The sequence below is a fragment of the Primulina huaijiensis genome, chromosome 11, assembly GCF_012295235.1.
Source record: "Primulina huaijiensis isolate GDHJ02 chromosome 11, ASM1229523v2, whole genome shotgun sequence".
Classification (NCBI taxonomy): Eukaryota; Viridiplantae; Streptophyta; class Magnoliopsida; order Lamiales; family Gesneriaceae; genus Primulina; species Primulina huaijiensis.
This window is the reverse complement of record NC_133316.1, coordinates 21,710,888-21,731,171: the sequence shown is the minus strand read 5'-3', so window position 1 is coordinate 21,731,171 and position 20,284 is coordinate 21,710,888. Positions and strand designations below refer to the sequence as shown.

Here is a 20,284-nt window from a genome sequence, read left to right as displayed (position 1 = left end):
AACGAACATAAATTATTTCTCTTACCCAATCCAATTTGATTAATGGCAGCACCATACATACACAAATGTGAGACAGACTCGTGTTCCAGTCTAAAAAATATACATATATTTCTCTTTAACATGTTAAAATTCAATGTTTCTAGTTTATTTTTGTTTCAATATCGCCCATGTTACGCCTGCAACATTTTCCCATGAACAAAAAATTGAAATTTATTAGTCCATGCATGATATAAAAAGAACCGACGTGTTTAGGAATTCGATCAGCAAAGCACATGCTGCAAAAGAATAAATTAAAGCTCATTGCTACGAAACAAAAACTGTTAATTCTCTTTCTATTTTACTTTAAAAGAATTTTAACCAATCAGAGTAAGAGTAATGTTCACTCAATCACTTTTGAGTTTTGTCACCCCAATCCCTCAATCATAACCATTGATTACTGTTTTCATGTGGTAAATTTAATGATATGTCCAGGGATCGGAGCCCACCCCAACTTAGAGTTAAAAAAAAAAAAATTATATATTTTAATGATATGTCCAGGGATCGGGCTCGATGGGCACCCGATCCGAACTATCTGAAGTAAAGTCTATTTATAAATCAAATATTTATTATTTTCAGTCTAGGTTCCGTTGAAAAATTTTCTGGCTATGTCCCTGGATATGTCAATGGCCCAAAAAGTTTACTTATCAATTTTGTTGCAACTCAAGATTTTTTTAAAATATATATAAAAAAAACAACCCTTCTTACCCATTCTTGGAAAATAGTCACACATCTACATTTAAAAGATAATATTGGTAGGATATATAAAATTTCTTACAAAATCTAAAATTTATTTTTCTCACAGAAACTTTGGAAATTGGAGGAAACATGGAACAGAAACAAATATGATTTGGTAATTGAAAAGGAAAGGTGCACAAAAGAACATAGGAATGCCATACCTTTCAGAACCTCACGTGGGGAGACACTGCCCGTTGCTTTTGTTTGTATTGTCAAGTACTATATATGTGAAAATTCAGACAATACTCTCTCTATACACATGCCATGGAGTTTCAATTTCCGGTTGCATGTAATTTAATGTACACTATTACCTAAAATTCAAAGGGTTACACATTTGTTAGTAACGATGAAAACAACATTTTTGGAATAAAAAAAACTTTTCGAGGAACTAAATTATATTAAGAGAAAATTACAATTTTAGTTCTGTAAGTTTCAATTTTTTTTTGTTTTAGTCCTTTAACTTGTAAAAATTTAGTTTTATCAAGTAACTTTGACACTGATATTCTCTTACGTGACTCATATGGTAAGAATAAAACTTATATTTAGTACATTAAATATTCATAAACAAAAGAAATGAGAAAGTTTTTTTCTCCTATTTTGAAGTATTGAGATTTTTTTTCTTTATTTTTCAATTTTTTTGATGACACGAATTTTAATTTGAGTAATATGAATTTAATTATCGCCACGTGTTTTATAAGAGAAAATCAATGTCAAATAAATCATATTCGATGAATTTAGTGGTTTCGAGTAAAAAAAGACAAAAAATTTAAGTGACTGTGTAGAAATCAAACTTTAACAAATTATATTACTAGAACTCAAAATATATCAGCTTAAAAGGCTAAAATGGTAGTTCTATTAATGTGAAACAGAAAATATGTAAGATAAAACTCGAATGACACATTTAAGGCCTTAGTTTAGCATATTATTCAAATGCCCAATAGAGCAGCCCAAATTAACAGTTTTAGGCCCATTATCTGAAGCCCATTTATGTCGTTTGCATCCAATAGGCACAGTAACGTAAGGCGTGGCACTCTTGTATCAGCTGGCTGAGACTGCAATGGCTTCAAAGCTTCTCCTAAAACGACTTCAAGCCCTAACTGAGTCCTCTCCACGGCTCCGCAATAAGTTTTGCAGATCCAAAAATCGGTGCTTGAATCTCGTAAGGCATTATTCGGATTCTGTCAACAGTCCGCCGGCTCCGGGTTTTCAGCCAAAGATTCATTGAATCAAGATGAGCTCAAGAAGTTCTCCGCCATTGTCGAGACATGGTGTGGTTTCAAGATTCTCGGAGATTTCCTTTTTTTGCTTCCAGTTATTGTGGAAGATTTTTATTTTTTTTTTTGATATTTTTTTGTTGAATGAATTGAAGGTGGGATTTGGAAGGGCCGTTTAAGCCATTGCATGTGATGAATCTTACTAGACTTGCTTTTATTCAGGTCTACGTTATGCCGGCATTTTTGGTAATCTTATTCTGTACGAGTTTGAATTGTTAATTTCACTCTTAGGCAAGAGGTTGTTAGTCCTACCAGCCTTACTTTTATCAGGTCTACTTGTTGTAGGAACCTAAGAAATGGTGTCCCGCCTTGATATTTTTTTCTTTCTTGGTTTTCTTATAAAAGCTAGTTGGTGTCAACTTGTTTCAGAAAGGATCCACACTGTCCAAGACCATTTGAAGGATTGAAATTCGTCGATGTTGGTTGTGGAGGGGGTATTTTATCTGAGGTATGCATCTTTAATCATCTGGAAGGGCAAGTAGTATCTATCCCTTGAGATGGACTAATGCCTTTTAAATAAACTTGAGTACTAGAGTCCTGTTTTGAAGTCGTCTAATGACTTATCCTTTTAAATTTCAGCCTTTGGCTCGCATGGGTGCTGCTGTAATAGGAATTGATGCTATAGAAAAGAATATTAAGATTGCACGGGTTCATGCGGTATGTTACTTGTAAAGACAAAAAAAAAACACTGAGGGGGATCAGTTGTAGGCACGATTTACATTTTCCTCAAAAATTTACCTTTTAATAAGATTTATATATTTTTTGCTGCGAAGGTTAAAATTATTGATCTGTCATTTGTGCTGTTTCAAGTTTAGTTGGTCTTTGAATTCTTTGTGTATCTTGATTCTTGCATTTTTGTCTGTTTGTAACTCATTTCTAAGGTTACTCTGAAAATCTTTCGACTTTCTTCCAATTTCCCTATCCATACTCATGAAAAATAACAAGCACAAGATTCTCACCTGGACAAATTACATAATTTTTGAATGATTTCAAGCTTCAACATTAAGAGAAAAAATTATGGGCCATAAAACAAAGATGAAATAAAGCGTAAAGTAAACTATGCCAATTTCATACCAATCTTATAAGCAACAGATGGAGCAGGAGACGTAAAGGAAGATGTTAACTTGAGGCTCAGTGCGGCGGAGGCCATGCAGGAAGGACTTGGCGAGGTCGACGGCGGATGTTTGGCGGGAGAGGAGCGATTTACGGGTCGTGAGGATATCAGATGACGGAGAAGGAATGACGGTGGCTGTGGAGGGGAGTGGTGAGGCGTGTAGGCATTTGAATGTGGTGACGGTGGCGGGAGATCGCAAGAGACGCAGCGGTTGGGCTGAGGATAGCATTATCCTGTGGTGAAGTGGAATAAGTAAGTGCGGCAGTTTACTTATCTTGTTTGGAATTTGGGCTCAAGATGTTAGGCCCATGATAATATATCTAAAATAGCTAACCCAATAGGTCCCGTAGGCCCAGTATGTTGACGAGCCCACTTAGTAGGGTTTCATTTCGTTCCGCGCCTACCATGTATAAATTGGCAACCCTAACAGTTTTTACAAGCGAGGCGCAGATCAAAATCCACCGGAAATGGTGACATTCAAGGTACTTTCTTTTGTAGTCACTCTATCTGCGACGTGCGTGTAAATTATACTTGTATATGCCATTGTGCGTTAGGTGTTTGATTTGTGCGATTCGGGCTTGAAGCCTAATTGTTTGTGTTATTGAGGCTTTGCACTTGTGCAGTTCCACCAGTATCAGGTCGTGGGAAGAGCTCTTCCGACGGAGACAGATGCGCACCCTAAGATCTACCGCATGAAGCTTTGGGCTACTAATGAGGTCCGAGCCAAGTCCAAATTCTGGTATTTACGGTCTCCGTCCTCATCTTTATTTCCAGCTCCCAGTTGGTTGCTAATGGAATTAAAAGGATGTGGCTACTGTAGAAACTGTTACTTTTCCAATTCTCTAGGCTTGATTGGTCTAATTTTAATAATCAAATGTGTTACATGTGTGTCGTCACAATAGCGAGTTAAAAATTTGCATTGATTACATTAAATGGGTTTTTGATAGTGTTTTATTCGTGAAGGTACTTCTTGAGGAAGCTTAAGAAGGTGAAAAAGAGTAACGGGCAGGTTCTTGCTATCAATGAGGTAAATGTCCGACTGTTTTGTCTTTTGTTTTGATCATTTCAGTTTATCTGGTTTGAAATTTAAAACAGATCTATATTTTAAAGATATTGGTTCCCATTTAGACTACCTCACTGTTCGAAGATGTAACTTTCCTCCATTAAGCATCAGGATTTAAACACAAGACATTCGGATGCATGGTTTATATTTTCAGAAATTCTCTCCTTATGTATGGTTGATGTATTTATTGGCATTATTGGATCATTTTCATCAACATTCTACTCATCTCCTATTCATTTTGATACCAATAATATGTCGTTCCTATGTGATATCTTGAGAAAACATGGTGATCCTTTCACCGACATTCACAACGAAACCATTTATGTCTTTCCCTTGTGGGTTTGTAGATTTTTGAGAAGAACCCGACTACAATTAAGAACTATGGAATCTGGCTGCGATACCAAAGTCGAACTGGATATCACAATATGTACAAGGAGTACCGTGATACTACCTTGAACGGTGCTGTTGAACAGATGTATACAGAAATGGCTTCTCGCCACAGAGTTCGACACCATTGCATCCAAATTATTAAGACTGCAACTATTCCTGCTAAGCTATGCAAGAGGGAGAGTACTAAGCAATTCCATGACTCTAAGATCAAGTTCCCGTTGGTGTTTAGGAAAGTGAGGCCTCCAACCAGAAAGCTCAAGACCACATACAAAGCGTCCAGGCCGAACTTGTTTATGTAAGCTGATTGAGTCAACGATTGCCATATTCATACGCTCTCATTTTGTAGTCGGTAAATTTAATCCAGTTTTTGGTTTGATTTTTCTAGTCATTGGACAAATATTATCTCTACTACTGTTATCTGAAACGAACTACCATAGATCATTATTCATTCGTGATTATGAATGATCAAGTTATATTTTTAATTTAAGCTTACTTTATTGACATGTTTATTAACACAATTATCTCGTTTGAGAACAATAATGACATCCATGTTTTCCCGAAGGGCTGCTGCTTACACTTTGAGAGTAAATTCCAATGTTACCTTTGATTGTACTTTTTTTTTTTAAAAAAAAAACACATTTTATTCCCTTTAAATAAGCCTATCATGCTAGATTTTACTTCTTTCATAAAAGAATAACGCGGAGCAATATTTTTTTCAACGAAGCTTTTGTATGATTTAAAATAAATTTAATATAATCACATTGGTGTAGTTTACCCTTTAACAAAAATTATTGTTTGAATTTCTGTATGTTCATAATCATCTTTTATAAATATATAATTGTTATATGCTACATTAACTTTAAAAGATCAGAAAGTAACGTGTTAATAAATAGATGGAATAGGTATTTCAAAATTTTGAAAAAATAAAAATAAACAAATTAAAGATGGTTATTAATGTAGTGCTTATTATAGAAAGAACACGGAAAAAAAGCATGCTGGGAAATTTGCTTTCCTCGAGGATAACTGAAAACATGTAGGTTTAATAATGAAACAACTCAATATTTCATACACCTTTTATTTGGATTTCAAGCAAAAGTTGCACAACAAATCCAACATATTGCATTGACGAAGAAACGCATGAAGTCAGAGGCGCTTCTTCCCTGTTGCTACTTGCCAGGCCTCTAAAATGTGGTCCACTATTTCCTTAACACCAACACCATGCTTTACCTGCATGTACATGATTTTCCATCAGCATCCGAATGCCATCAAGTCAACAGAAAAGTAAAATGATTCGAGGAAAATGGATGACTGAAATATGCATCCGACCTAAGAACAATAATAAGTTAAGATTTTAATGTCCCGGAGTAGTAAAAAAATACAAAACCTGAGCAAAAACAAATGGACCTCCATCTCTCATTCGGAGTGCATCACGTTGCATGACAGACAAATCAGCTCCAACTGCAGCGGCAATGTCTGTTTTGTTTATGACCTACAATTGGCTCAAAGGTTGACTTGAAACGATTAGATCAACTTAAAAATTTGACATTAGAGACTCTGAAGCACCAAAAGAGAACACCTACCAGGAGGTCAGCTTGTGTTATGCCTGGACCTCCTTTCCGAGGGATTTTGTCTCCGCCAGATACATCAATTATATATATTATGTAATCAGCCAGTTCTCTGCTGAAGTTGGCAGCCAGATTATCTACATCCAACAGCAAGGAAAAATCAGGGCATGTCTCAATATTCTTCAAACAAAATACCGATGTGCATTATATAATTATTTTGGCAGCCAATAATATGTAACCACTCATACGAGTCCAGAAATACCTCCCCCGGATTCACAAAGAAGTATATCTGCTTTATGCAAGTTGGATAATTCCTCAAGAGGCCCGAGATTAATGCTGATGTCTTCTCTGATAGCTGCATGTGGACAGCCACCTGTTTCTACAGCTCGAATCCTTTCCTCAGGAAGCGCTCCATGCTTTACCAAGAACTCACCATCCTCTTTCGTGAATATGTCATTTGTTACCTATGATAATAGAAGTAGAAGAATCCATCTCACCCAAAGATATAAATCTTCATGTATTATAACACAAAACATAGGCAATGCTTAAAGTATTTTTAAAAGATATTTTAAATCTCCCAAAACAAAAGCACACATACCACATATATTCCAATATAGTTTCCCAAAATTATATTTTCGTTCAATTTATATACCAAAACAGAACTTTTATCATTTCCCAAAAATACTCTTTAGTCACATAACTGTTTATCTTTACGGTGAATTTTAAAGTATCTCATAATACATGTGTAACATCACCAACCTAATAAGCATTATACAGCATAACATCTACAGTATAAAATATCTCATTTAAAAAATAAAACCTAATATACATTAGGTTCTACGGTACAATTTCTCAAAATACAGTTTCCCAAATCCTTTCAAAACACCACAAACCTCACCATAAATTTCTCCAATTTTTCCAGCTCTTGTTATCAATTATAGTGGTCCGCTAATGAACGAGTTAGAACTCAATGACCAAAGATAAGAGCCGGGGGCTAAGGCTGCAGTAGAATGGCTATTATTAAGCGAGTAGAGCTTGCTTGAGCCTTGAGTTCCAATGCCCGTAGCTATTAGGTTACTGTAACCCACATTTATGACGCACATTTCAAGAGAGACGCATCAGTCCTCTCGATTAGAAAATATCCTATTTTTGTTGGTTTTGAGTGAGATTTTATTAAAGATATAGTCTTCGATTTGGGAATTTGGTGGTGAATTCAGCTCGACTCTTGTACCACATTCTAGTCTTAATAATAAAGCAATAACATAATGTGAAAGGGAAAAGCATCATAAAGAAGGTGTATACATACAGCTGCGAGACTGTACTTGTCCCTTAGAAGTTCGCATAAAGCGAGCATCAAAGCAGTTTTTCTGCAGAATAACAAACAATTGCAGTCAAAACAAGAATATTTGAGATAAGCAACTTGTATTATTAGGTATAAATTAAGAATTTCACACGGCAGATTTCACAAACAGTTCAACTGCACAATGGACAAACAGCTCCCAACAAATAATAACAAAAAATCAGAATAAAAGAGGACCTCTTAGATTAAGTAAACAAGAAATTAGAAATACCCTGTACCAACGGGCCCGCCAATGCCAATGGTAAAAGCTCTTTCATTAAAATCCCTGCTAACAAGTGGAGGTGCTCTTCTGCTAAAATAGCCTGGAGAGTAAATGGGTTCGTGAGTGTGTGGTGCTAGTCCATCATGGCTATGGTACACCTTCCCATCTGGACCTACCCATGTTTCCCTGTTGAAATTCGAAACACATCAGATTCAGGAACACAGTATCAAAAATGAAATTGTGTGTTGAACTTGACGAGGAAAGTGAAAAGAAAAGGCTACTCGTGAGTATGATGGCGATGGTGGTGGTCATGTTCATGGTTATGGTGGTGCGTATGATTCTCTTCGGACGCCATTGGATTAAGCTCGCAACGAGTTTCGGGCGGAGTCAGTCTACGGCTTTAAAAATGAAAATCAGAACCTACTGTACTACCACCAATAATGTCGTTTGTGTAAATTTACTATATTGTCCCTGATTTGGTATCTAATGAATATTATTATTATTTAATAAATTACATTTTTTTTTATCATATTAAAACACTCATTAAATAGAATTAAAGTAATTTGTAACATCTTATTGTTATTTATCTTACTTTTATGAGCACTGATTGTCCTGAATATCACATCTTAAATGATTATTCTCGTCGACTGTGTATAACTATTTGATATTTATGCACAACCATTCTTGAAAATATGATCGTTTTCCCAGCTAGTGTATACANCATAATTTTTGATATATTAATTAAACACTTAATTCTAAGATTATTATGAGAACGAATACCAAATTTTCAATTCTCATTATAAATCATGCAAGGGTAAACAAGTGAGAATATATCACAGATATATCTGCAAACAAGCACCAATCAAATTTTCTTTCCAACAACTACAGAAACATTAATACAAAGATCCATGATCAAATATGTTCAAATCAGCAAAATAAACCAATACAAAATACATCAATAACAAACTGGTTGGAAGTATGTGAGGATAATCGCTGCTGTGAATGCGGTTGACCAACATCTTATCCTCAAAAATATTCCAGTAAATCTTGTTGAGTTTCCAAATCCCATATTACTACTTTGCCATCCAATCCTGTGATTGATATTTCCAATGATAAATAAGTCCTATGTAGTTGAGTGGAAGTATCTTGAAGAAATAATACAATACAAACACAAAGGCGCGCTTAATCTAACCTGAAGTACTGAACCTGGTGACCACAGTATCCCCTGCTTTCTTGAGGGGAACAATGCAACTGGAATTTGAAACAAGGAAAAAAGTAACTATTTTTACAGCTTTTGTTTGATGTCAAAGGCAACCGTAAAATAAAATAAAGTTCAAAATGAGGGAGTTAGCATGACTGTACTTGATACAGTTTTCATGAGCAGCCCCGTGTGCTCTTGAAGGTTCGATGGTGTCGCTGCTGCTTCCATATTTTGATTGGCCATAAAATTTTCCGAATTTTCCTGATAACTGGGTAAAAAGAACATGAAAGACAAATAATGATGAAAATTGCCGACAACAAACTAAACGAGAAAAAGTGTTCAAAAACACCAATGAATACAGACACAAATGGAAAGGATGGGAAGCTGAAACCTGTATTTCAGAAAACTATACAGTATACACAAGACTTGCTTCTTGAAAAAAATGACATTATGCATCATTATTACAAGTAAAATGACAAATAACTTATGCTTTTAGTTAGACAGGATGCAACCCTCCGGTACATTTTTGGACTAGATTTTCTGAATAGTCAGTAATCAAAACAAGGGTTTTGCATTTGTTTTCAGAGGGATTAAAGATAAAAATGTGTACCTGTGATCCATATTTTCCACTTGAAGAAGATGTCTTCCTCTCATCGAGATACCTCAAGAAACTCCTAAAGAAGATAAAAAAAAATACAGATATAATTTTATAGAGAAGAAAAAAACACTTGCAATGAAGAATGTAATCTTCAACTTTTCTATAACGTGTATGCACATATCAAAAGTAAGATGGAAACCAAATGATATGACAAATACCCAACCAGAAAACACAAATAGTTTATTCCAGATGTTAACTCACCATAATCCCCTTTCATCTGCTGCGAATACCATAGGATTACAATCAAATCCCACACCGATAACAATTCTCTCGGAAATGAATAAAACCTAAATCATATGCATCAATCACTCATCAATATCCTTGTCATAAAAGAGAACAGAATAAACTAAGAAAATTACAGAGAATGGATGCTGACCCACATCACGAAGAGGCAAATCATGGAATGCCACACTTTGAGCTGATGGAGAAGGGCCAACTTCATCGACAAAGTAGATCATTGAATTGTGACCTGAGGTTTTATCCCAGTTAAATGTGTAAATATTTGCTCATTACTCCATGCTTAACTAAATAATATTAAAAATTTGGATGAGGAAAAATAAATATACAAGAATTGCAGGAGCACAATTATTTCTATATGAATCACATATAACTAAGGCTATGCCACCAATTAAGAAATAAACACATCACAAGCCAATTCAATTTCGGGCAGATACCAACTGCATTTGGATATCTTGAGCACAAGCAAAAATCATTCTGACAGTGAAGCTAAGTGATGAATTTCTTACCTACATAGGCTAAGGTATTGCCACTTGGAGACCACTTCATACCGAAAGCCCAACTAAATGAAAGATCAAGCTGCATGATTTGCTGCCTCAAGCAAAGAAAGTAAAAGAAAATTAACCGGAGATCAAGTATTCCATACAAACAGAAGGACGGTGATGCCAAATGAAACTTACAGGACACGTATCTCTTATTAAAAAACGATATTGTTTCTAAAACAATATTGTTTCTAATGAAACATTAACATAAATATTATGAATCAATAGACATGCTTTTCTAGCCGTTGTTCAAATATTTATTCAATTTCTCTGAATATTTTATTAGGTTTCAGGTGCTTCACAAATTTGTGATTCTTCCAATTCTTAAGTAATGTAACTTACTTCCCAAATGCGATCAAGGGTGTCAATTAAAAAAAGAAAACAAAATCAAGGATAATTGGTGTATTCCTTAAATTGCATAAATATATTTTACTAACACAACACATTTACCAACTCCTGTTATTAGTACTGACATTTCTAGTCATGCATGATATTTACCAGGACTCTAGTGCCATTATTTTCCACTCGAATCTTAAATTTATATATTTTATCACACATAATGGACCAACAGGCTCTTTTTTAACACAAGAGGAAATAAGCATAAACTCATACCTCTCCGAATTTTGAATCTGAAGAAGAACCTGAAGAGTCCCTGGTTAATGGCAAACCAGTAAGCATGGGAGACTCTCAGAGATCCGGGGAAAATGTTTGATTATGAGAGCAAGAAAACTCCCAGTAACTTCATGGAAACGTACCTTGTGTCCACACCTTTGATGAAAGTAGAGAATACTCGACATTTTCCATCTGTTGATGTTGTTGCCAGTAATGTCTAAAAAGATTATTACAACAGAAGGTAAGAGGAAGAAGTTCAATCAATGTATTTAACTCAAGGAGTAAAATCTATCATACGAATTGTGTATCTATATGTGAAATTGATACATGAACTGGCGGCTGATGGATTCAATCAGGGAGTGGAGCAGATAGTGAGGGTGACGGTGCAGAGCAATGATTCGCTATTAATATTACTTTATATATTATGAAAACAAATAAACTCAAATGCATCAACTAGTGCAATAGGACTGTGAATTTATGAACACACAAATTATTGGCATTTGGCCCTGTTTGCAATTTGTGCTCTCAAACCATTTTGCCACAGTGGTTGGATAACAACTAAACTAAATAAATAAGCTTGAGTTTTGCAATTTAATTAGCAAGAGTATCCCAAGTGTTAATACATCTGTTCAGTGGTTTAAAAAATTGGTGGTAAATGGGAACTTTATATCTTGAACAAAGGTCCTACATGAGAACTATGGCTACATGAGGAATCATGGATATTTGAATTTTAGTAAAGACAGAGAAAATGGAAAACATTGAAGAGTAATTTTCATCACATTTTTCTTTTGAACATAGCATATAGTCATTCAAACACTTACGGATACACTTGTTTACGTCAGAAATTCATCAGACATAAATATTAAAATATTCAAGATGAAATTGATAAGAACACTTACTTCACATTTTCCTTCAAAACTTAAGATAGAAAACTATTATCTACACTATTTTTTGCACTAAATATCAGATTTAAACATAGTCCTTATTATAATTTAGTGGATATTCCGAATCAATCGAGTTTACATTCAAGTGTGTACCATGCCATTCAAAGCCAAGTGCAAAGACAAGAAGATGGCACATGCATTTTTCCGTTAAAAACAATGAGAAGGGAGAGTGAGAATGTGTATTTGAAACTGCATGCAATTATCCACTGAGAACTAGCCACTTAGGTATGTAAGTGCAGATGATAGCTCACAAGAACTCACATTATTTGGGTGCCAAGCAACACTTGTGACAGAAGATTCATGTCGCTTTCTAATAACCTTACTTACCCACCTGGGAATAACAAAGATAGATCGACATAAGCATCAAGATACTAATTTTTACACATGCAGAAAGACAGTGAGATTCCTAAAACATAAAGGGAACCTTGTAAAACCCAATCAATCAAAAGGAAAATAGTTAGAGAAAAAAACATCTTCTCAGAGAAACAAATTTTGATGCCACAGAAATTCAGCCATCTAACTAGAAACAACACCTTCAACAATGAAGAATTCGATTTTCGATACGTAATTACTAAGCATAACTCTGAATAAACAAGCCGTATACAGCATTCCCGACATGGTGTTTGCTCAGTTGACTGAAGAGGCTCAATGTCCAGACATGAAAGTGTTTCTTTTCTGCCTCCAATCCCCATCCTCTTGTCTAGTCTCCAAATAAAACTTAGAAACAATGCATTTTCCCATGTATAAATTATATAGTTCTCACTTCACCAGTCTCACCTAATTAGCCAGCCATTTTAACTCCATACTGATTGGTTGCAATTTGCATGATTTATTCAGTTCAATCCTGATCATGATTTTTTTCAAGAACAAACAGTCTACAACAGCAAAGAGAAAAGAGTACTTCTAAACATTATAGGTTTGAATCCAGCATTAGTTTTGCTTTCACATCGTCGCTTAGATGCTTGCTTGAAATCAACATCTAATGAATTTCAACATAAAATAGCACGATTATGTAACCACGTCCCTTCTTCCAGTTGCCTCAATAACATAATCTCTCAAGATAAGCATGCTCAAAGAAAGAACCAATTACATAAAGTCACGTAGTATCGGGTTGTATTTTAACTTGATTGTGCATTATGTAAAAAAATTCTGTAGGAATTTATTATCTAACATTCTTTAGAGCTCTGAAGAGATATATTTCATAACAAAGAACTGAAATATGAACATTATTCCACATTGATGGTTGCATACAGGCAGGGAACATGAATTTGTGTTGCTAATGGCTAGTACCATTAATTAACAGGCTGCTGGAACACAAAATATACTGATAATCATATCAAAAGAGCAAAATAGAAAGCAAGCTGAGGTTGAAACATAAGAATGCAATGCTACTCGATTGATAATATGTGACAACTGAATAATCGTACCAATTGTTTTCTTGCTCGTAATAGCATATACAAACAGTTTTTGCCCCACTTCCAACAGCAAACTTATTTTCTGTAAGAGAGAGCGAAACCATTAGATGACTGAATCAGACCTTGATAAAAAATGGCGAGTCTGACCTAAATCAAATGAAACATACAGAGGAACTCGACTACCACACACTATAATATCATCAAAACCTTATTATTTGGATGATTGTAGAACAATTACTCAAAATTTTCAATAAATAACAGAGGACCAAAAACTCAGCAATTCCATTTCCTACTAACTTTAAAAAAACCTCTCATACTCGATAAAATTTTAGCATACATATATTTAAAAGTCATTCACCATAGTCAGTGTATGCCCTATAGTGCCAGTTTCTACAAATTACAACAAGTATACCATCACGTTACTCAATATTTGCTAAAAATGGCTATAAATTAGTGAGGGTACTGTTATCACTCAGAAAAGAAAAAAGGCATAAATTGAAATCATAAAATAGTATAAACATTGAAAGAATTTATAATAGACATCCATACCTTTTGGACTCCAATGTACACAAAGTGCAGCGCGATTTAGCCTAAGGATAACAAGGGTTGGCACCCACTGTGTCATTTCCTGGGACCAAACATATCTAAAAAGAAAGTTTAATGTGGTCTGTTACAATGAAATTCGATTGCAGCAACAAGAAGTAGCATAGATTAGAGCATCTAAAGTGTGTTCGAAGTGAGGACTGAAGCATGTAAATTCAGTTGCTGTGATCGACACAAGCAGGTTCACGTTTTTCCTTCACTTAAAGTTGCCGTCTTTTACAAATTTCAATCAAGTGAAACAACAAAAAACAGATGCTTGAGAAATATTGACAGAAGAACAGATTTTCAAATATGGCCACTTACGAATTCCTATCATGTGAAACAGTGACTATTCTGTTCGAGCTTCTGCTCCAATCTATTCCAGAAACAATTTGGTCATGCTGCGACAGAAAGTTCAAAAAACAGTGAGATGCAATGTGCAGTAACTGATGCGCCAAGAAGGTTTCATATAATACTGAAACAGCTTCTTTAAAATTCCATCAGGCCAAACACCCAAAAAAAACTCCATCTAGCCAAACAAAAATTTTAAAATAATGCAAAACCTCAGCAGCTAAAGCATCAAAGTTGAAGTCTTTCTAATGAAAGAAAACATAAAGTAATCTGGACAAATAAATAAATATAAGGCCACCGTAAGTTTTACCTTCTGAAGAACATGGATTTTCTCCCACTTCTCTTCCAACAACTTATAAATGTGCACTTCGTTATTATTAGGACAGAACGCCACCGCTATAATTGCAGAGGAAACACATCATTACCAATTCAACTACTAAAAAAATCCAATTACAAACAGAAACCCACAAGCACGCATCATGTAAGCTAAAGGAAATCGTGAAATTGAGATGGGAAGTACTGGATTCATCCGGGCTCCAAACATGACAAGTAATGCACTGAGCGAACTGATGAACTGAAACGGCGGCCATAAACTGGAATTTATCTGCACTTGTTGATTCAAACGGAAGGGTTTAGATGGAGACTAAATATGATTTCAACGAACAAATTTGGGCAATAGTAGATAGAAATTAAAATCACCCGAAAGTAATTTGCCGAGGAGCTACACTGTGATCTTCTTCTGAAAAGACTGGAAATCGTTCCCGGATTCTTTGTTTATTTTGGTTGAATAGTTAGTTGCTCTCTCCCCCATTTTAGATCTCAATGGTGCCCAACAAGTCACTAATATATTATTGTATTAGGTATCATCGTATTATAATACATGTATAATTGATTTAAATTTTTTTATAAATTGGATTTTTTTAATCAAAACACATAATATTTTAATTGAATAATTTATTCATTACTATAATATTTAATCCATCTTGAAAATTTACATATTATCTATATAAATTACAAATTTAATCTAATTTTATTATCATTATTCAAATAATAATTAAAAATTATAACAAAATTTTACTCCAGATCATGATCATATGCATAATATTTATTATTTTATACACACATAATTTGTCCATCGTTTCACGACTTTGTCAGCAAAATTGCTGCAGTAATATAATTGTTTTGGTGGTAATTTTTAGAACAACGTTGAGGATACTAAATTGATTTATTTTAACTTTTTTAAAAATTGATTTCTTTTCGTACTACTTTGGCAATTGATGAATCCAAGTATATTTTTTGCAGAATGGACACAAATTGATCGAACGGAGCAATCGAATTTTTGTTCAATGTCATTCACACTTCATTGTATGTATAAAATTTACACAAAATGGAGTCTATGCAACAATAAACAGAATTAAAATAACGTCTCAGTATTCTTTTTTTTTTTTTTTGGGGGTTGTGGAAGAGGCAAATAATATCGTAACCTTGAAATATATAAAAACTAGGATATATTGGTCAAATCCAACTTTAACCTAATCCTTTCTCTAATCCATATTTCTTCTGAACAGTTCTCTTTAACCTCCCTTCATCGTTTGGGAGTTTCTACTTTACACCTGAAAAATCGAATGACCACCATTAAAGTGAGGAAGTCTGTGGCAAAATTAGAAATATTCCAGCGCCGTAAAAGGGCCATACAATTCAAGAATAATTGGAGCACTACGATAACAAATAAATCCACACCATCCGAAATTTCCTATTTGTTTCAGAAAACAGAGATGAAAAAATGCATGATAAGCAGCCGGATGTGACACTAACTGCACATGAACAAATACCACTTTGGGAATCAAAAGGTCACTATAAAGCTTTTCAAGGGGCAAGAAGATGCCACCGGAACGAAGTACCCAGAATCCCACTCAGCTAACTTCAACCTCAACTCATTAAAATTGCAATGACAACAAAACTATACGAATAGAGAAGGCATCAGAGAAGAATATACATGGGATTTAGAAAATAGAAAGCAAGGCAATGTGGTACAAACAGATAAATGTAGGAAGAGGAGCAATCGAGAAATGACTCCTAACCTTCAACGTGAAATCCAAGAGGAGAAGCCCACCAGTGGAAGCAGAAACATCAAACCATAGTTGACAAAACTATCTATTTGCTGCAAGTTGTACATCGTGCCAAGAACAGTATTCCAAGTGTGTGTAAGCGGACAACTTGCGTGTTTATCCTGCAGAATGAAATCATCCTTGTCACTTCGACTTTCAAGGAAACTGGTTGGCCAACAGTAAATTAAAACATGGCCTGGCCTCTATCTGAAAGAATATAGAGTGCTCACTATGTTAGGCCCAGCTACTTCTTGTGGAAATTCTGAAGTTTCTAGTGTTCTTCCTTCATCCCTGCCTGATGGATTCCGATGCATCTCAATTCTAGCTTTGTTTGAGTTTCTGCCAGAGAAGGCTCGATAAGCTGAATCAGTATGGATTGTTTCCATGACAGACCCAAAGAAGTTGGTCACAGGTACCTAAACCCAGTGAGAAGGTCAATTATGAGCAATGCATAATCTGATTTTATGTGAAATTCAGTCGTCATCTCCTTAACCTTTCTTTCTGGACCCATCTCCCCTTTTACAACAATGTAAATACCAAAAAGTCACCAATATCACACATGAGGAGCATCAGTACAGTATAAAGAAATAAATATGGGGCAAACCGCAAGTTCTATCTCTACAAAGGAATCCTCCAACAAAACTGAAGAAGGATCAAGGGGAAAAAATCCAGCTCTGTATACCATATACCTCTGCCAGATGCCGTTGGTATAAATCCATTCGATAGTATGCAGTTGACATCAATAAGTTTGGATTGTAAGAGTTGAAAAGACTGCAAAATAAAAGCGAAAATCCAAAGGCTCAAATCAACAATTCTGAAGTTAAGTAAAAGGAAACATTTAGAGCAAAATTAATGAGAACAATGGATAAAGATTTGGTTTCTTATTGGTGCAATATTATTGAGAACAAGAGCATCAAAGATGCCAAAGAATCTAGTCGTTCTGTTAAAAAAGCAGCTACAATGAGTTGCTACCAGAATTCTGGTCAAGGATCACATTATAGCCTAAAGATCAAAAGACAGACTCGGTATTATAACAGCTATCATGCATATGCTTTCTTTCAATTTTACCTGCTCAACGAGGCATTGTCGTACATGTTCAACCTCTCAAAGAAAGCGAGAGAATAATATGTGAATCTATCCACAACAGATACACCAACCTGCACCACAAGAACTAATGAAAAAGAATACAACAAAAATTTTGAGGCTTGACACTGAGAGATTAATAATAAAATATACCGATCTTCATAAGCAAAGAAGATAATAGGTAGGTAAAATTTACATCAGAGTCCAGGTGATGTGAGTATGAATTCTCTCCTTTCTTGCTACTTCCAATAGCCAAAACACCAGGAGATTGAAGCTGCCAAACAAAAAAGGGCACTTCTTAATACTCAACCAGTTCTGTAAGGAAAAATTCATACTTATTGCACCTTGAGAGAAAGAGGGATTTCGAAATATTGTAAACACTGAAAGCGTGATAAAGCGGGCACACCTGCCAGTTAAGCAAAGAGAAGAACACTTTTATTAAAAAAAATTCTAAAAAGAGAATCTAAATTTCCTTTTTGCTATGATCAATCGCTAGCTGAGTCCATGCATTTACTGATTATCAAGTGAAGCAAGAAAAGTTATTCCAACCTACGCACCGGCTAAAAACATATGGCAAGTATATCACTGACACAAGAAAGGGAAAAATAGATAATCACCTGAGAAAAAAGAGTGGCAGCTTGGCAAGTATCTACCATTATCAACAGCTCCTTAAATCTGATAATTTTGGGACACAAACAATACGGCACAGTTGTTATCTCGTATCGACCATTAGAAACTTTTTTGGGTTGGTTTTCTTTAAGTTCATGTCCAAAGAAGAGGGGGAGGGAAGAAAGAGAGACAACAAAATGTAGGATCAAATGCTTACAACACCCCTCAAAGAAACCACAAGTACTTTTTACATTATTAACCAGCTATACAAACTCTTTACCTACGCTTTTCCTTCATTTGCCTCACTGCATCAGCTAAGTCATGGCTCTGAAGCTCCTCTGAGTCCTGAAATTTGAGAAACTCATCCCCACCATGCCCAGTCATGTAAAGAAGTATATGGCTACCTTCATCACTCAGAAGTCGCTTTGACCTTGGGATAGCTGTTTCATGACGTCCCGTCAACACTCTCAGAAAATTTTCAACAGTCACTTCATAACCTCGGTAATCTACCTAAATTTGAGAATGGCAAGTCATTCATGAGCAAAACAGAAGGAAATTTTGATCAAACAAAAAAGTTCACAGCCATGACTAGACAACACAATCACGTGGCTATTAATTTAGAGGATAGTCCTTTAATGGAACTTTGGTGCTTGGTAGAGGAAGTTGAGATTCGGGTAATTAATAAATTTTTTACATCAATTCAGTAATACACAAATAGCAAGAAGAAAGAGAAGCAGTTCTTTTCTTAAATATATATCATGAAAGGCTCAATCATAAATTTTTCAAGGTATTTTAGATGGTTAGTGGAATACAGTGGAATGAAGCAAACATATTTGAACTCACATCAAATGTATATAATGTACAAGCTTGTAACCATTTGAAGGCAGAACCACAAAACACCACTTGGTTGCAATCAAGTTTTACATCTCAAAAGTATTAGATATAAATCACAGAATAAAGATTTATGAATGAAATTCAAAGCCCGAAGGGTATCCAACAGAAAACAAAACCTACCTCGACATTATCTCCATACAAATTGAGATGGTGATTTTCGTTATTGAAGACCTGAGCAGGGTACTTGTTTCGAGCATTGCAAGCCATATCGTCAGCCAACATGAGAATTATCCTTTCATCAGGTATTCCTAACCGTTTGACCGTCCTGAAGGTGACATACAAGGTCAGAAAACAACCGAAATTAAGAGATGTGTGTGTGTGTGTTTATTTTTCCAAACACGGTATCTGAGTATAAAATATTAGAACGAAAGACAGATGACAAACAATGAAGAAAATGAAGAAGCAAACCAATAGTTACCTATAGAGGGATAGAGTATTTGCCATGTGCCGATAGTTAAACCTGAAGAAAGAAACAAAAACAAATCAACGTATTCACATTGAACTTCAAAAGGGGATACTGGATACATACAGACCAAAATTCAGGAGTATCAGTTTGATTCCTCTTGGACGCACTACTTTAACGCTTCGTTTATTGATTAGCTATCACTTGAAGTTTCGAAATAAAATCAAACTCCCTGACAATCGAGTACCGGTGCTCTTTAAATTAATCAACTTCTCCACAATCCAACGACTTCAAATGAGCTGAAACATACTTTTCATTGAAAGAAAAGTGAACACGACAACTGAAACTCAATCAGAAGGAATATTACCAGAAGCGCGAGGTGCAGACAAGAACTGCCCAATTGTTGGTGTGCATCGTGGAGGAAGAAGACGCAAATGCACCAGACGGGATCGCATTGGAAAGACACAGTACGAGGACCAAGATCAGAAATTGCCAAGATTTGACCAAGCTCTCCATTTTCGATCAAATTATTCGAGGATGTTTGCCGTCTCTTCTTATGATAGTAAAATGCAAACTATTAACACTAACAATAAATAATGAATTAAAGGTTCTAATTAATTAGGACTAAAATTAGTGGTTTTGTCTTATAATTTTTTGAGTAAAGAAAAATTAAAGATGGAATAAAAATAACATTCTCTGGTAGATTGTGAGATAAAAACGTTCAATCCTTTCCGATATATATTTAAAAAAATAACAATAATTTTATGTTAAATTATAATATTTTTTTTTTAATTCGTCTCACAAAATTAATCTATAAGTCGATCGAGTTTTTGTGCCAATCTTATATGTTTCTAAAGTTATTGAGTAAATATTACTCTATCATATATATTTCATTATCAATGG

The 20,284-nt window shown here is 34.9% G+C and overlaps 4 protein-coding genes and 1 long non-coding RNA gene across 8 annotated transcripts; 2 read left to right on the top strand and 3 right to left on the bottom strand.

The window, feature by feature from the left end:
- The first annotated feature begins 3,498 nt into the window (after positions 1-3,498).
- On the top strand, positions 3,499-5,097 carry LOC140987089 (large ribosomal subunit protein eL20y). Of its 2 annotated transcripts, none has more exons than XM_073455478.1 (4): positions 3,499-3,644; positions 3,786-3,901; positions 4,126-4,189; positions 4,573-5,097. In XM_073455478.1, the coding sequence occupies exons 1-4, from the start codon at positions 3,630-3,632 to the stop codon at positions 4,912-4,914; spliced, it is 537 nt and encodes a 178-aa protein (XP_073311579.1). In that variant the 5' UTR covers positions 3,499-3,629; the 3' UTR covers positions 4,915-5,097. The 2 variants fall into 2 exon arrangements, with proteins under 2 accessions (XP_073311579.1, XP_073311580.1); XM_073455479.1 differs by having other exon boundaries at positions 3,594-3,644; positions 3,717-3,901.
- A 377-nt stretch (positions 5,098-5,474) lies between these two features.
- LOC140987176 (uncharacterized) lies at positions 5,475-5,845 on the top strand. Its single transcript, XR_012177083.1, has 2 exons — positions 5,475-5,574; positions 5,607-5,845. It is a non-coding gene; the product is annotated as an uncharacterized lncRNA (long non-coding RNA).
- Positions 5,636-8,187, bottom strand: LOC140987175 (urease accessory protein G). Its single transcript, XM_073455585.1, has 7 exons — positions 8,024-8,187; positions 7,752-7,928; positions 7,487-7,547; positions 6,443-6,644; positions 6,196-6,317; positions 6,000-6,104; positions 5,636-5,842 (listed from the first exon to the last, which is right to left on the bottom strand). The coding sequence occupies exons 1-7, from the start codon at positions 8,095-8,097 to the stop codon at positions 5,759-5,761; spliced, it is 825 nt and encodes a 274-aa protein (XP_073311686.1). The 5' UTR covers positions 8,098-8,187; the 3' UTR covers positions 5,636-5,758.
- A 397-nt stretch (positions 8,188-8,584) lies between these two features.
- On the bottom strand, positions 8,585-15,127 carry LOC140988884 (actin-related protein 2/3 complex subunit 1A-like). 2 transcript variants are annotated; one of them, XM_073457966.1, is made up of 16 exons: positions 14,984-15,127; positions 14,805-14,893; positions 14,595-14,680; positions 14,258-14,334; positions 13,901-13,995; positions 13,364-13,433; positions 12,198-12,267; positions 11,136-11,209; positions 10,993-11,032; positions 10,348-10,429; positions 9,982-10,070; positions 9,803-9,888; positions 9,554-9,617; positions 9,105-9,211; positions 8,935-8,993; positions 8,585-8,833 (listed from the first exon to the last, which is right to left on the bottom strand). In XM_073457966.1, the coding sequence occupies exons 2-16, from the start codon at positions 14,872-14,874 to the stop codon at positions 8,769-8,771; spliced, it is 1,134 nt and encodes a 377-aa protein (XP_073314067.1). In that variant the 5' UTR covers positions 14,875-14,893; positions 14,984-15,127; the 3' UTR covers positions 8,585-8,768. The 2 variants fall into 2 exon arrangements, with proteins under 2 accessions (XP_073314067.1, XP_073314066.1); XM_073457965.1 differs by having other exon boundaries at positions 14,805-14,888; positions 14,984-15,115.
- Positions 15,128-15,598: 471 nt separating this feature from the next.
- Positions 15,599-19,957, bottom strand: LOC140987107 (uncharacterized). 2 transcript variants are annotated; one of them, XM_073455507.1, is made up of 11 exons: positions 19,749-19,957; positions 19,397-19,438; positions 19,099-19,243; positions 18,365-18,594; positions 18,093-18,150; positions 17,672-17,749; positions 17,461-17,549; positions 17,082-17,163; positions 16,623-16,808; positions 16,366-16,514; positions 15,599-15,897 (listed from the first exon to the last, which is right to left on the bottom strand). In XM_073455507.1, exons 1-10 carry the CDS (start codon positions 19,895-19,897, stop codon positions 16,368-16,370), a joined length of 1,206 nt encoding a protein of 401 aa, XP_073311608.1. In that variant the 5' UTR covers positions 19,898-19,957; the 3' UTR covers positions 15,599-15,897; positions 16,366-16,367. The 2 variants fall into 2 exon arrangements, with proteins under 2 accessions (XP_073311608.1, XP_073311610.1); XM_073455509.1 differs by lacking the exon at positions 15,599-15,897 and adding an exon at positions 15,937-16,244.
- Between the last annotated feature and the right edge of the window lie 327 nt (positions 19,958-20,284).

Excerpts from the sequence above, each read along its gene's own strand:
- LOC140987107 (XM_073455507.1), bottom strand. The coding sequence starts at position 19,897 with ATGGAGAGCTTGGTCAAATCTTGGCAATTTCTGATCTTGGTCCTCGTA. Across the intron at positions 19,244-19,396 it reads AATACTCTATCCCTCTATAG|GACGGTCAAACGGTTAGGAA; the intron begins GTAACTATTGGT and ends TGTCACCTTCAG. Across the intron at positions 17,550-17,671 it reads CACATCACCTGGACTCTGAT|GTTGGTGTATCTGTTGTGGA; the intron begins GTAAATTTTACC and ends CTTGTGGTGCAG.
- LOC140987089 (XM_073455478.1), top strand. Across the intron at positions 3,902-4,125 it reads CGAGCCAAGTCCAAATTCTG|GTACTTCTTGAGGAAGCTTA; the intron begins GTATTTACGGTC and ends TTATTCGTGAAG. Across the intron at positions 4,190-4,572 it reads AGGTTCTTGCTATCAATGAG|ATTTTTGAGAAGAACCCGAC; the intron begins GTAAATGTCCGA and ends GTGGGTTTGTAG.
- LOC140987175 (XM_073455585.1), bottom strand. The coding sequence starts at position 8,097 with ATGGCGTCCGAAGAGAATCATACGCACCACCATAACCATGAACATGAC. Across the intron at positions 6,318-6,442 it reads TCTTTGTGAATCCGGGGGAG|ATAATCTGGCTGCCAACTTC; the intron begins GTATTTCTGGAC and ends TGTTGGATGTAG. Across the intron at positions 5,843-5,999 it reads GTCCATTTGTTTTTGCTCAG|GTAAAGCATGGTGTTGGTGT; the intron begins GTTTTGTATTTT and ends ATGTACATGCAG.
- LOC140988884 (XM_073457966.1), bottom strand. The coding sequence starts at position 14,874 with ATGGCCGCCGTTTCAGTTCATCAGTTCGCTCAGTGCATTACTTGTCAT. Across the intron at positions 11,033-11,135 it reads ATCAAAGGTGTGGACACAAG|GGACTCTTCAGGTTCTTCTT; the intron begins GTACGTTTCCAT and ends GCCATTAACCAG. Across the intron at positions 9,889-9,981 it reads ATGATTTGCCTCTTCGTGAT|GTTTTATTCATTTCCGAGAG; the intron begins GTGGGTCAGCAT and ends CATATGATTTAG.